Raw genomic sequence first — 14,149 nt, 5'->3', positions numbered from 1 at the left:
TCCTCTTCCTCCCCCCCCCGAATCAAACATAAAACCTTCCCTGTTGCTCTGGAGAAAAGGGGACAAAAGGGCAGATGCTGTGCCTCAAATATTACAGCTACTATTACAGTTACTTTGGCTATCTAGGCAGAAAAGAAGGCTGGCACCTAGAGACAAAAGCGGTAGCAGAGGAGAACTGAACAGCTGGAAACTATTAGACATGGGATTAATTTCTCATATTAGGCCTTGCTTCAAAGGCCTCAGCCTGGGAAATGAGTCAGCTGCTGATCCTCTGAAGATCACAGATGACAGAATTATTCCTCTCCCACTCAAACAACGGACTGGACAACCACTGAAAGGACAGAATCTTCCACCAATCAGAGAAGATAGCTACCATCAACATCATCAGGGTACTGGCCGAACATAGCCAGGTATGGCTCATAGATGACTGATCGAAATATCCACTCCCAGCGGTGCTCGTTCTTCCTCAGGATGCCTTGCCTGGCCACACCAAAGGCCACCATCCACACAGCAAAGAGGAAGAGGAAGAAGAAGACATCTATCATCTGAAAAAGGACAACAAGCAAATGTGTCGGCGTTCCACATTTCATTTTTCTCCCTGATATGACGTGAGAGTGGAGAGCACATATCAGATAACTCTATGAAGTTAGCATCATTTTCATGCAAATTCACAGCCACCAACATGCACGTACAGAAATAACTGACTATTCCCATGAGGGAACTTCAAAAACATTTACAGAACCATAAAAACAAGAAATTTCAGAATACAGATTGGCCCTCCATCATCAGACAGGCTCCATTCCACAAAAAAAAAAAAAACAAACAGATCCACATGTAAAAGCTATTTGTGGAACAATTACACCAGTAAGCCTTGCAGCCAAGTGCCAGGTGAAAGCAGCCACCACTTCTGTAAACGCCATCTCAGGTGGCTTAAAGCTGGCATTAATATTCCCAGCACTCAGCTAGTGGTTTCATACATTTCCAGCTTTCAGTGGCAGACAGATATGTGGAGACCAGCAATATCCTAGTTAAGCCTTCCTGTTGTTGCAGACCAACCTTCCTCCAGTGACCGAAATATGCCACTGAAACATTTGAAACACATAAGACAAAAGGCTACGAGGAAGAAAAATTCTCTTCTGTTCTTTAATCTTTTTTTAGTCTGAAATTCAATCTTGCACAGAGGAAAAGGCCTTGCTCTTAATTAGGTCCTATTCAAATCTTAATTAATTCTGTTTAGCAGATTTAACAGAAGGAGTGAACTTGCTGCCATCAGCAGAACAGTGGTGATATGACACCTTGTCATATCATTTATTTAAACGCTCTTGAACAGCTGCCAGAATCTTACCATCCTCTGCAGCATAATAATTTTGGGTCCTAGATTCCTGCTAACGGTGAAAATATGGATCAGTCTCAGAGTAAAAACTATGTAGTCCAAACAGAAAATGACTCTCCCAGAATACCAACAGCTTTCATCAGATGAGTGAAGCCTGATGGAAACAGCAAAAGAAAGCGAAGAAGAGCATTGGCTAAAGCATACAGAACTCACATAAAAACACACTGGAACAACTGAAATGGGGAGTGAAAAGCAAATCACTGGAAAACAACACAGCTACCTGGGGTCTCAAGCCCACTGACCCAGTCCCACTCGATATTTATCATCAAACTTGTTAGCTCCTGCTATGTTTACACACATTCTCTCTTGGCTATACCACTGCCTTCCCCTGTCTCTTTCTAATATTAACAGCGAGGCACCTTTAGGTAATCTTTAAGCCTCATCACAGTGCAACAACCACTCTGCTGCACTGAGGTAACAAAAACTAAGTTATAGCTGACTAAACAATTACAATACCATCATATCTTTGTCATGGTTGTTAACCCACCCATTCGTGTAAAGCAGCTTATGTGAACTGAGGACATTCTGTTACACTACTGTAAGTAAAATTACAGTTCACTTAAACACAACACACTACAGGTCAGAGTCCAGTTTACCATACTGAATAGTCAATAACAGGAGCCAGGAGAAATCCCAAAGTACTTCTGACTATCTGGGACATTCATCATTTTATCCTGAAATGCTTTGTACTGCCAGACTTGAAGGTACTGTCATTAAATCTATGTCCATTTAAGCCATCTTCTTGTAAACATGCACATGCAAATCCAGACTAAGAATGGTTGTCCCAACAGCCCAGAAAGATCTGAGTTTAGGGAGGTTGACTTTGATTCAAGAGAAAGACTCAACCTCCATTAAACAAAAGAGAAAATGTTTCATGCAGGTGCTCCTCCAATCACCTTATTATTTCTTTAATTGATTTTAACAATTTAGAGTCAAGACGTCGTTGTATTTGTTGCCTTCGTAAAGAACAGGGAGTTTCAGGAACATGATTCCCAAAATCTCGTGACAAGTTACAGTCAAAAGTTGGAAAGAAAGGGATGTCACAGAACGGCCACAAGAGAAGACGCCACTCACCTGAGCACAATCCCTGCTACGAAGTAGAAGATTGCTAGGGTATCCATAACATTCCACAGATCTGAGAGATACTTACTGCCATTCATATACCACTGGAATGGAGAAAGAGCAGAAAGCAACAGTCACACAGCACTGGCCAGTTACCTGAGGTGCTCATACATGAGTACTTGCTCCCCCCATCTCTCCCACTGGATGGGTAAATCTTCTGCCAATACAACAGTAAGGTTTGTTTCCTTGCTCAGGTAATACTTTGTAAGACACAATACGTACACCAGATTGTTTCCAATTTACCCAAAGAGTTTTTTTAGGAACCCAGCAATACCAGAAGTTACTGGCAACACGTTTTTCACTGCTTACATGTCAGGATTTTCTATGTCTAGAGCTCACCGACTTCATGCTCTTGTAGTGGACCGCAGACACTGCACCACAATGTGGGTTCCTGTGCTCAGAGGACACAACCCAATCACATGGATGCTGCTACAATGAATGCTCCTGATGAAGGCTGAGACCAATGTGCTTAGGGATCACATGAATGAACACAAATGCTCCTCGGGGAGCTTTTGAGTAGATCATAGTATGCTCCAGCAGGCTGCTGCCAGTTGGGTCAAAGGAGTCTTGCTTTGGCCTACCAGGAGCTGAAACAATGTGGGGAGGCAGGGTCACTGCTTCAGGGCAACTGAAGCATTCAGGCTTCTCTTTCATCAGAGCTCATTCAGCAAGCTGTCCCTAGCTACATGCATGTGCTTTAGAACAAAGATGCTGATGTAATTAATTCTTCTAACTACCAGACTCTCTCTAACTCTAAATTACCATGCTAGTAAGAATCTCTACTGTTTCCCAGACTGAATGACTGGTAGTGCATCCTGGATTGAAAATGTGTGCAACCAACTTCTGGATTCAAATCAGAGATAGTTTGAGCCACTAGTCCTGAGCTCTGATTATTAAAAAAATTCCATTACAAAGGCTCCACAGAATGTTAGCTCCATTACCTTATTCATGTTTGGAGTGATCTGACTTGTGTAATCAACAAAATCAACTCCAACCCCCTAATTCACATGCAGTTGTTGAAAGTAATTCCATGCAGTGGCAGATAACTGGAGGTTCAACAAGTGCTTACGATGCTGCAGCCTATGTGGAGCACAGTCTCCTGACTCCCAGAGGACCATCAGCCCTTCAGGCAGAATTCTGACACTTGGTGGCTCATGCATTGCTAAAGATAGACAAGTATTTGGCAGCTAGCAGGTTGCAAGGCTCAAGATGTTACCAGATACTATTTCAGCATCTCGGGACCCATACGCACCCCTTTCTTACTATTTAAGGTACCAAAGGTTGAGTGCAGAGGGAGGACAGCAATCCTGTGACACTGGGTTGATTCTAAGAATTTCCTACACCAAACATAAGTTGCCTTGCTTTCAGTAAGGCAAAAAAAAACAACTAGATATGACAGTGAACCGATGTTTTACATGATGCATAGGGTCCAAATGTCTTTCACAAAGAAATAAGCACAGCGCTGCCCTATAGCTGTATTAAATGTAGCAGGCTGGAGCCTGACGCCTCCATCTGCCCACTGACCTGGATGGAGGCTACATTCAGGAGGCAAAAAAGACAGCAGGAAGGGAATGTTTCTAGTAGTTGGTAACTCCATGGTCACATTACTTATCAAAGGACCAATTTTCTCCTCCATATAGTTATCTGACTGCAGCATCTACATTTGGACCACATGCAACATTACTCTGACTTTTCCTTTGATGTGAAAGCAAAATCTGACACAAAACTATTTTGTAATTATTAAGGACACAGATAATATTTTGATAGCAGAATTGGACCCATACTTGTCCACTCAATCTCAGAGGAAGCTAGGGAGAAAGCATCCCAAGAAGCCAGTAGGGCTGGGACTCTGTTCTGCCTTCCGCTCTTTACCAAAAATAGCTTTGAAACGAGGGCATCAGTTTCAAGTTTAAATCCTCAATAAAGTCTCTGTTTTAGCTGCCTCCACTCCCATAATCAAGCTGATACAGTCAGGCTGCTGGCTATTAAAGAAATCACTGGGATCTGAAGCTGTTCTATCTGCTCAGGTTAGTGAGAAATAGTGGCACTGGGAGGAAGAAAGGTTTCTACCCCTAAGCCTTTCCCCTGGATTTTTGCTTGGTCCACAGAGGAAATGCATTGACAGGTCCAGAGGCACCAGAACCTAAACCAGCAGAAACAAACATCATTGGTGTTTTCATTGTGACAGTCTTTTACTTTCGTCCCATTTTCCTTAGCAAGTAAAGCTGGCTTAAATAAGGCACTACCATGAGTATTAAAAAGGAAAAAGACTACATAGAAATTTAAGCACTGCAGCATCAACACTAAGTCAAGTCATTTAGGTTCGTGGGAGAGATCTGGTTGGAGAGTGGTCTGATTCACACATCACTCAGAAGCTCTTGTTTGCTTCATAGGACAAGCGGAAGGCAGCTGTATACTGAAACCACACTGACGTTTCCAGCACCTTGTGATTCAGGTCCCCAAAATACTGAATTTGCTTGAAAACCAGTGTGTGTTGGTGTGTATCTAGGTCAATCTTCTGTTAAATCTGGTCTCCAAGTTCTCAACTGCTTTGGCAACCTCAATCAAGCAGCCCTTAAGAAGCATCTCCAGTGGCACCAACGTACCCATACAGCCCCAAAGCTGTGTGTAAAATAGCTCAACAGCCCCAAAGCCTGCAGCCATTGGGACGTAAATAGGAGCCAGACATTGGACAGAATGCACAATCCAGGAAGCAGTTACACTCTAACTTTAAAGCAGACTGCACTGCCATAAGCTATGAGTGAGGGAGGAAACCATCAAGACAAGGCTTTAAATCTAGCATTAAACATTTTTGGTTTTCAAGAGCTGCCTACTTGTCTCACTTCATCACAAAGCAGGATGAAGACCAGCACATAAAGGATGATCTCCAGGATGGTGGGTTCCTTCTGAAAATCCATGAGTAACACGTAGGCGAAGAGCAACAGGAAAACGATGTAGAAGATAACATTCCATGAGAAGACTACAAAGGGCGAGGTGAAGAACGACACGTAATATAAGAAGAGTTTCTTACTCTTCTCCACAGGTTTTTTCCTGAGGAATTAAAAGAAGGAAAAGGTCTCAAAGCACAGCTTTTATGCCTGGAAATATTTGTGCTCTTTATCAAAGTGAAAATTAGAAAGCTTGCAAAGTCTAGCACAGGATAGCAGTATCAAGGTAATCACAGAATTGTTCAGGTTGGAAAAGACCTCTAAGATCCCCAAGTCCAACCTCAACCCACCCCACCATTCCCACTGACCACATCCCTCAGCCCCACATTTCCACGTTTTGTGAACACGTCCAGGAACGGTGACCCCCCACCCCTGGGCAGCTGTGCCACTGCAGCACTGCTCTTTCTGAGAATAAATTGTTCCTAACATCCAATCTGAACCTCCCCTGGTGCAACTTCAGGCCATTACTCCTCGTCCTATTGCTGTCATCCAGCAGAAGAGGCCGACCCCACCTCACCACAATCTCTTTGCAGGCAGCTGCAGAGCGATGAGGTCTCCCCTGAGCCTCCTCTCCTCCACACTGAACAACCCCAGTTCCCTCAGCCGCTCCCCATCAGACCCGTGCTGCAGACCATCACAGCTCCTATTCAGTACTCAACTGGACACAATCCTGGGCAATTTGCTGCAGCAAGGGAATATCTTGAGAGATCTCTACCAGCCTGAATTGCCCTGTGATTCTACGATTAATTGACTTGCTTTAATTCTGTTAACGAGAATCCAATTGATTACCTGAATGAAATGAAACCACAGCCTATTAAAGGGAAAAAGAATAGGCACAGTATAATCTTCCAATTCTTAGTATCTCTTGAAATCTCTCCATACCACTGCTTGGAAAGGAAATTCTGCAGGGAAAAGGAAAATACTCTCATTTGTTTCAAGAACAACAAAATAACTTAGGAATGCTATCACAGCAAGTTTGATTTAGAAGAAAAAAACCTTCAGATTAAAAACAAAATAACAATTATTCCTATATCAAAAATACAGCAGCATCAGTAACAGTGTGCTGGTTCCTTAATCCAGTCATCCTTTAGTTTATCTGACAAAGAATTGAATGTGAGCCTAAACAGGCCTTGAACTGATTTATGAGGCACTTTATACTAGGCAGTATATCCACACTGTGTGAACACAGAAGCTGTGCCAAAGAAGAAGCCACTTTGGGCAGTCTTTATCATCAGGGTTTTTTTTCTTATTTTATTTTATGATCTACTGCTCTAAATAATCCTCCCCTCTCGACAATTCAGCCATTTCCAGGAGGGATGAAAGCCACAAGAAGGAATGCATTTCACAGCACTCCCGTAGGTTCTGACTTGCATGAGGACAGTGCCTGAGCAGTGGAGTTTCCACAGGCTATTCATGTGGATGCAGCATTTTGACAGCAAGAATATTTGCTTTTCTTCCTAAAGTCACCCAGATCACAAGAGTTACAGTGATACGTGCACCACCTTTGCACTGATACTACCTGCACTCCTGGCTGTGCAATGAATTGCTGGTCTTTTGCTTCCACTGCTAGTTCCAGGCAATTGCTCCCTCCCCAGGCTTCACAGGAATAGGTCAGCAGCTGCTCAGCTAGGTTTTCATCATTGCTGTAGCACTCGGTGAACAGCTCTGGAGGAAAGAGGAAGGTCCATAAGGAGAGAAGGCACCTCTTCCAAGCCTCTTCCCCATTTGGAAACAGTTGTAGAGCTCAAAGAGCAGGAATTATCCTGTCCTGCAGCATTAACACTTGTTCATACAGCACTTGCTGCATACTTGTACATAGACTTTCCAGCACAATCACACACTGAGCTCCAACTTCACACTCAGTATTTCACCAACTTGGATGCAATTTCCCTCACTGACTTAAAAAATGGAACATTAAACCATGCAGACTGAAGACTTCTTTCCAAATTTTCAGCATGATAAAACAACATGTGCATACACTTTACACATAATAGACTTGCATGCATTAAGCTTTCATGCAGAATTCGGGTTGGGATGAAAAACTGTAATATAAAGTCACCTTACACAGGGATGGTGTTAAGGTGCATTCTATACTAAGAACTGAGGAAGTGCTCCTCTCCAGCAACATATTTCCCTAGGTGTTTTTCAAACAGCTTTTAACCATAACTGCAAGGATGCATACATACAGCAATACCTTCAGCTGGTATTACCAGGTCAGTCCTGAAAACAGACTTCAGTGGTCATTTCTCTGTATCAGATCCAAGAGACCTGGATACCTTTAAGAAAGTCTAAGTGGTTTTCACCTTGTGAAGCAGGAGATACTTTCTGGTAACAAGCAAGACATTGTCAGATCTGATCTCCAGATCTGATGCACAGCAATGTTTGCATAACATGGGCTGTTACACGTTAACCATTATCTAATCTGATTTGTGGATATGACAGCAAATTGCTTGACAATGCAATTACAGACTTGCCATTTGTATAAGCAGATCAGTCAAGAGAACAAGGCCATAACCTGCAATAAAGTCTTTAAAGGCAACAGTGTATTGTATTTTGCTCCAAGTTATGGGATGATGGGCCCTACCCCAACTATCTGACACCAATTAGCTTCTTTAAATAAGAAATACTCGTTACTCCAGCTCATGAGATGTAGAACTCAATTCTGAACCACTGACAACCCTTTTAGCAGGAGAAACCAGAGGTCATAAAAAGTAAAATGACTGACCTAGAATGCATGATCTAGATCTGCATTCTCAATGAGTGGCAGCAGTGCTTTTCTTTGCAGAATAACAAAGGCTTAGGACGTTGAATTCAGGAACTCAATATACTTTTTATCTCAATTTATTCTCACTCCTACTTTGCAGTACTACTGCAAAATTGAAGGATGACTCCTCTCAACCCAAACATTACCAGCTCTCATGAAGAAAGTTTCTCTTACTCTATATTGTCCTTGCTATTTCAGCCTTGCCATTACAGCCAGGTAGCTTTTCTTCCTAAGGAAAGAAATTCTCCACCAAAAAAAAAAAAAAGAAAAAATCCCTGAACACTCATATTTGGAGGCAAGCTGTTCAGACAGAACAGTTTCTAATGGGAACAGATGGTGTGGAAAACAGTTCTAAGCAGTGAAAATCACAATGCTAATGGAACAGGTGGCCCAGAGAAGTTGTGGGTGCCTCATCATTAGAGGTGTTCAAAGCCAGGTTGGGCAGGGCTCTGAGCAACCTGATCTAGTGAAAGATAGTGTGGGATGGCTCGGGCTATGTGATCTTCAAAGGTCCCTTCTCCAACCCAAACCATTCTATATTTCTATGATTTCATGCTGGATAACTAGTTTTCTAAATAAAGGGTTTTTCTACTTCTTCCTGAAACGTCATACTCTTCTTTACAAATCAGGCTAGCCTTCTGGGAAGTATTGCAGCAAACTGAATAAACAATATTCCTTGCATTCTGCTTTCATTTTGCATTATGTTGCACAAAATAAAAGCACTGCTAGGCAAGCACTGCTGTACATCAGATCTGGAGATCGCTAAAGCCAGTAACATTCAAAGAAATGCAACAGTTTCCTGTTCTCTGACCCGTCTATTAAATTTCTAAAGGGCTTAAAAGAAGGCACTTACCTACTGCTCTTGTCTCATACTCATTAGCAAGTTCCTCAGACTCACCAGCAGCATTTATATCATTCTTCACCTTCGCCATGCTTTTCAGGAGCTTGCTGGCCCCCAAAGCTGCCAAAGTGCAACCTCTGGTCTGTGGAGAGAGAGTTAAGTCATGCAAACCCCTCTGAAGAGGGAAAGTGATGTATTCTTTAAACATTACCCCCTTTTTTGCAGCTGCTGTGTTCCCAGTCAAGACTGGCAAATGAAGATCTAGTTCCATGACACAAACGGTAACAACTATCTCTGTACTGGGTTGGAAACAACTTTGTGACCAGTCTGAAAAGTTCTTTTGTTTTTCAGTCAGATATCAGCTTTGCATCTCTGGCTGAAGATGCACAGAAGAGGGTCTGCTCTGCCAGGAACTACAATCCTGTATTCACAGTACACCCACCTGGACCAGTTGACTACGTTAGTATATTCCAGGGAGGAAGCGCTCTGCTTTGGAGACAGAGACCAATGTGAGCAGGAGCATCCATCAGCTTTGCATGCATTAGCATCACAGTTGCAGTCTGTGAATTATGCATTTGATGCAATTATATCTGAATCTCTAATCAAATTTAGAAATGGATTTCAATCAAATACCTGGGATCACAACGCTTTCATATTGCAGAATGGGGGGCACTTAACATTCAAGACTGAAAACAGACAAGAAAATGTAGCTATGTGTAAGTACTAGTTTGGACTGCTGACATGTATCTAGCATTATGGAAGGAAAGTATGAAATTCAGGCCCAAACACAAAATGGATAACAGTAAACCTACTTACTGAATCACCTTGCAATTGTCTACCACAGTTCTATGGCCAACAACCTGAAGACGAGGAGCATCACTGTGCTGTTTACAAACAGGAGCTAAGAACAACTCAACTCACTTGTTCCCAGATGACTTTGGATAACTCTTTCTTGTTCTGAAGAACAGACCAGATAAACAGAGCTTGCAATGGATGTCTTGTGATAGGACACTCAGTCTGAAGAAAAAAGAAAAAGCAACAATTCTTCAGACCAAAGTTCAACTAAACTGCTTTCTGGAACAAGTCCTTAAAGTTCTACACCATCAACTTCTTTGCTCTAGAGCAGATTGGTACAAAATACCATGGTCTGTACCAGGTTATAAGTTCTGATTACTCATGCCCAGCTAGCACCTCTGTACTGGACTCTGCATTTATGTTGGTTTCAATTATAAGCATAATTATGACATTGATATGTCATGATTATGACTGCAATATAAATTATTATAACTCAACATCCAAATACATCCACCCACTTTGCTCATAGCTAAACAATCCCTACATGTATTGGTAAAATGGGACCACATGTTAAGTTAAAAATAAGGCTGAGACTGTTAAAAGTAAATCCTGCTATACTAGAAATAAAACATAGCTTTTCCTTTTTCTTTTTCCCCTCCTTTTCAGGGATGCAAAATGGAAATCACTCACTGAAAGATGTATCTCCAGCTCATGCTTGTTATTTTTATCATCTCTTTTGAGACCTCTCCGAAAGTCTTCAACCATCTTCCACACAAACGTGAGGAGTGCATCATTATAGGAGTTCTTGGCGATTTGCAGGTTCTTGAACACCAAGCTGCTGAAGTTGTTGGTGTACAGCTCTCTAAGGACCTCTGTGGTAAGGAATTTCCTCAGATTCAGACCATTCTCCAGAAAGAGACGAACAAATTTGGGCCTGTCTTTCACTAGGGCTGTGAACATGACATCCTGCAGGTCAGCAGACTAGGAAGAAATGGAAGAGTAAATATCAGCAGTCGTATGGGATGTGAAAAGCTTACCTAAGGGGACTGATACCTGTAGCTAAGTGCCATATTTTCCTTCAGGCTGGCACGCTTTCATGAGAAACAGTTTTTCACGTATGTAATTGCACTTGTTGGATGGCCTCCAGTACTTCTGGCATGACCTGCCTACGATACCAGTGCAAGGAGGAAAAGGTGGTCTTAAGTATCACCACAGAGGGTGGGACGCTGAGACACTGCTGCTGTTACCATGTCTCTCTTCCCCCTTCTCCCCTCGCCCATATCACCGTACTCAGAAACCATCTGTACCTCCCAGTTTCGGTCATTGGTGAAGATCTCATCACTGGCCAGGTCCAACTGGTTCCACTCCAGCAGCAGCTTCAGCTGCCCATTCCAGTTATCTCTGTTATGTTCATTGGTGCTGAAAGCTGCTGAGGAGGAACAATCCTCTAGGTAAAAGACCAGAGACAGAAGAGCTTCTTGGCATACTTATTCATCTCTGATTTCACGCTCTGCTCAACAAGAGCCCTGTATCAGGCATCTTTCCCCAGACTCATCTATATCTTCCTGATTGGGTTTTAGAGGATTCCCAAAGCTTACAGACACTCCTAGCGCCTCATGCATGCATATCACACCTTCAGTTTCACACACCATGCAGAAAATGGTACTATTTTGTTATTTTTATTGTTTGTTTTAAACTCATTTATGTCTTCAATACTAATTTCAATAGGGAATTTCGCAGGAGAAAATTAAATGAACACAAGTAAAACCAAATGCTAAACCAAACCCATCTCCCACTGGGACAGTTACTTCAAGTTTAAGAAAATGTTGCATGCAAAAGGACTGATGGATTCCAGGTTCAGCAGAACACTCAGTTTATGAAAATACGTTTGCACAGGGCAAAACCCCACTATTCAGAATCCCAGAGTAACCCATCTTTGTCCGCCTGTTTAAAAAGCAGCACACAAAAATACCACACACACACAAAATGACAGAACAGAAAGACAATTACTTGCCTTTGTACAGAGCAAAAGAAATGGCATTGCTCACAATTTCATCTCCAGCTTCTTCTGTTTTGATAACTGTCAGCAAATGAGGGTTCTCAAGGACTTCTTTGATCTACAAAAAGAAGTTTCAACTCAAAGCAATATAGAATGTTTAGCAGATGATCTCCTAGAGCCTCTTTAAAAGAAATCTTCCATCACACTGTAGCCAACTTCCATCTCATCAGTCCTGTTTCCAAGTACAGTTGTTAAAATTTACACAAGTCCAGACAGGAGCAGATGAGATTTAAGCTGCTGAAGTATAAGATTAGTTTTACTCCGAATACAGCAAACATCCCAAAAACCACAGTATCAGTAATAAGGAACTACTCTTAAAGTATGACCGACTGAATCTCTATCTGGAGCTTGCAAACAACTTACAATGGTACATACATAAAAAATAACTAATATTAAATAAAGAAGGGGAAAAAGTGAGTGAAGGAGACTTACAAGAAGCAATCCATCATTTTCCACCCCCATTACGAACATGCAATCACTTCCCACCTTCTGCTCCCTACCATGAAGGCAGGAGATAATTAAACAGAAGAGGAAAACTGAGTCAGACCCTATAATAAAGCACTGGCTTTTAATTGAGGAAGTCAATTAACCTAAGTTAACGGACTACAAGGCAGAAGTGTTGTTGGAACAAAGACTTCAGAAAAACATCAAGATTTTCCTAGAGCTCCATTTTTTTGTCCCTATTTAGGAGGGCAGAATTATATCTAAAACCAGGTCAGTCAGAAGATCAGGTAAATGGAAAGTCAAAACAGTTTCCTGAGTCTGGCCCGAGCAATATAGGAGATGCTCTCCTAAGTCCTCCAGTCTCCCCAGTCTCCAAAGAAAACTCTTGTAATAAACAGTCAGCATGGCATCTGAATTCTGAGGGTTCTATCTGTGGTCAAAGATTTAAAAAAAAAAAGCAAACGAATTTGCTGGCGTATGTGCACTGTTCCACCTTCAGCTGCATTACATGTATGCAGTACATGCTGCTCCCCTAAAACCTGGCTGCTCCTGACCTCATTTCCTTTCTACCTTTCTGCTGCTTTCAACCTCACCAGCTCTCTACAACAGCACATACTACTTACCCATTTGATCCAGCTTTCAGTCTCCTCTTCCGAGAGCCTTGAAATGGTGCGAGGCAGATGCCTCAGCAAGCTCTCTTTGACACACGAGGAAGTAAGAGTGTCTTCTGCTTCCATCAAGCTAGCTATAACATCAGCTATCCGTCCAGAGCCTTCCACAACAACACAGGGAATTTTACTTTTGATGGCCACATGGATAGACTAGGGAGCAAAGAGGAAAGATGACGACTTGCAGCACCACTGTGCTATTCAAGAATACTAGTTATTCAAGAATACTGTTCAGGAAGAAAGCCTAGTAATTTTAGCATAGACCACCCCTTCTGTGAAGATATTCTTCTCAACATCCGACTTAAACCGACAGTCACTACTCTTCTATGGACAAGTGTTGCTTAAGTAACACTAAAGGTGAGCACAAGGGCTCCAGCTTTATTTGTTAGAGGAAAAGCCAATAGTCTTACACAAACAGACTTCTGCAGCATGAAACCTGCTGATCACTTTGAGCTGGTCAGAGACTCAGTTCACTCCTGCAGAAGATAGGTTTTGATTTTATCTGTAAATGAGCAAGAAGGCAGACAAAGATGTCTGAGTATATTATTAGCACTAATGAGTAAACCCTATGGTTGGCATGAACCCATCCTTGAAGCATCATCCAGTAACATTTCAGAGGATCCTCCTTCCATGAACGAAGCATTTAATTTGACGTGGCTTTTATCATACTGATTAGATAGCTAGTAAATATATTATGCATCATGGTGGCTTGATGTCTCTCCATACAGGCAATCACAGTGCTTCTCAACCAGCTGCTCTTATACAGCATTCAGTACAACTCCTTCAGTTCTAGTAAAATCCTCTCTTAAAAGTTGGCTGTTTGAAACTAAAAGAAGATAGCAGTTACAGCAAAGCTTCACTCTAAAACATGAATGGATGCTTTCATCTCGTCTTTATCTTTGGACTTCTGATTAGCATACTGAACTCTGCATCTGCACTCATCTACAGTATGCTTGTGGGCAAAACTAAATTAATCACACAAGTAGAATCAAACACCAGGAAACTTACAGAAAGGCTGGGGTAACGATTTCACAGAGTGATACAGACTACTTGATTAATGTTAGCAATGAAATGGTAACAGAGACCGTGCTTAGAATTATTAGGAACATTTTTTG

The 14,149-nt window shown here is 42.0% G+C and overlaps 1 protein-coding gene across 4 annotated transcripts in view; it reads right to left on the bottom strand.

Moving 5' to 3' along the window:
- The window catches only part of TRPM8 (transient receptor potential cation channel subfamily M member 8), a 92,173-nt gene that overhangs the window by 14,464 nt on the left and 63,560 nt on the right, over positions 1–14,149 (bottom strand). For 3 of the 4 annotated variants that reach the window (XM_052675656.1, XM_052675658.1, XM_052675659.1), the window contains 12 exons: positions 12,990–13,187; positions 11,878–11,980; positions 11,171–11,289; positions 10,554–10,844; positions 9,990–10,085; positions 9,081–9,210; positions 6,983–7,128; positions 6,253–6,365; positions 5,350–5,566; positions 2,468–2,559; positions 1,346–1,487; positions 374–545 (listed from right to left, as the gene is read on the bottom strand). In XM_052675656.1, the coding sequence (XP_052531616.1) occupies positions 374–545; positions 1,346–1,487; positions 2,468–2,559; positions 5,350–5,566; positions 6,253–6,365; positions 6,983–7,128; positions 9,081–9,210; positions 9,990–10,085; positions 10,554–10,844; positions 11,171–11,289; positions 11,878–11,980; positions 12,990–13,187 (1,819 nt within the window). The remainder of the gene's footprint in view (positions 1–373; positions 546–1,345; positions 1,488–2,467; positions 2,560–5,349; positions 5,567–6,252; positions 6,366–6,982; positions 7,129–9,080; positions 9,211–9,989; positions 10,086–10,553; positions 10,845–11,170; positions 11,290–11,877; positions 11,981–12,989; positions 13,188–14,149) is intronic. The other variant, XM_052675657.1, reaches the window with a different exon arrangement.

Source organism: Tympanuchus pallidicinctus, unplaced genomic scaffold (assembly GCF_026119805.1).
Source record: "Tympanuchus pallidicinctus isolate F22 unplaced genomic scaffold, pur_lepc_1.0 scaffold15, whole genome shotgun sequence".
In the NCBI taxonomy this organism is placed as follows: Eukaryota; Metazoa; Chordata; class Aves; order Galliformes; family Phasianidae; genus Tympanuchus; species Tympanuchus pallidicinctus.
Note: the sequence above shows the minus strand (reverse complement) of the source record. Positions and strands in the feature narration are given on the sequence as shown.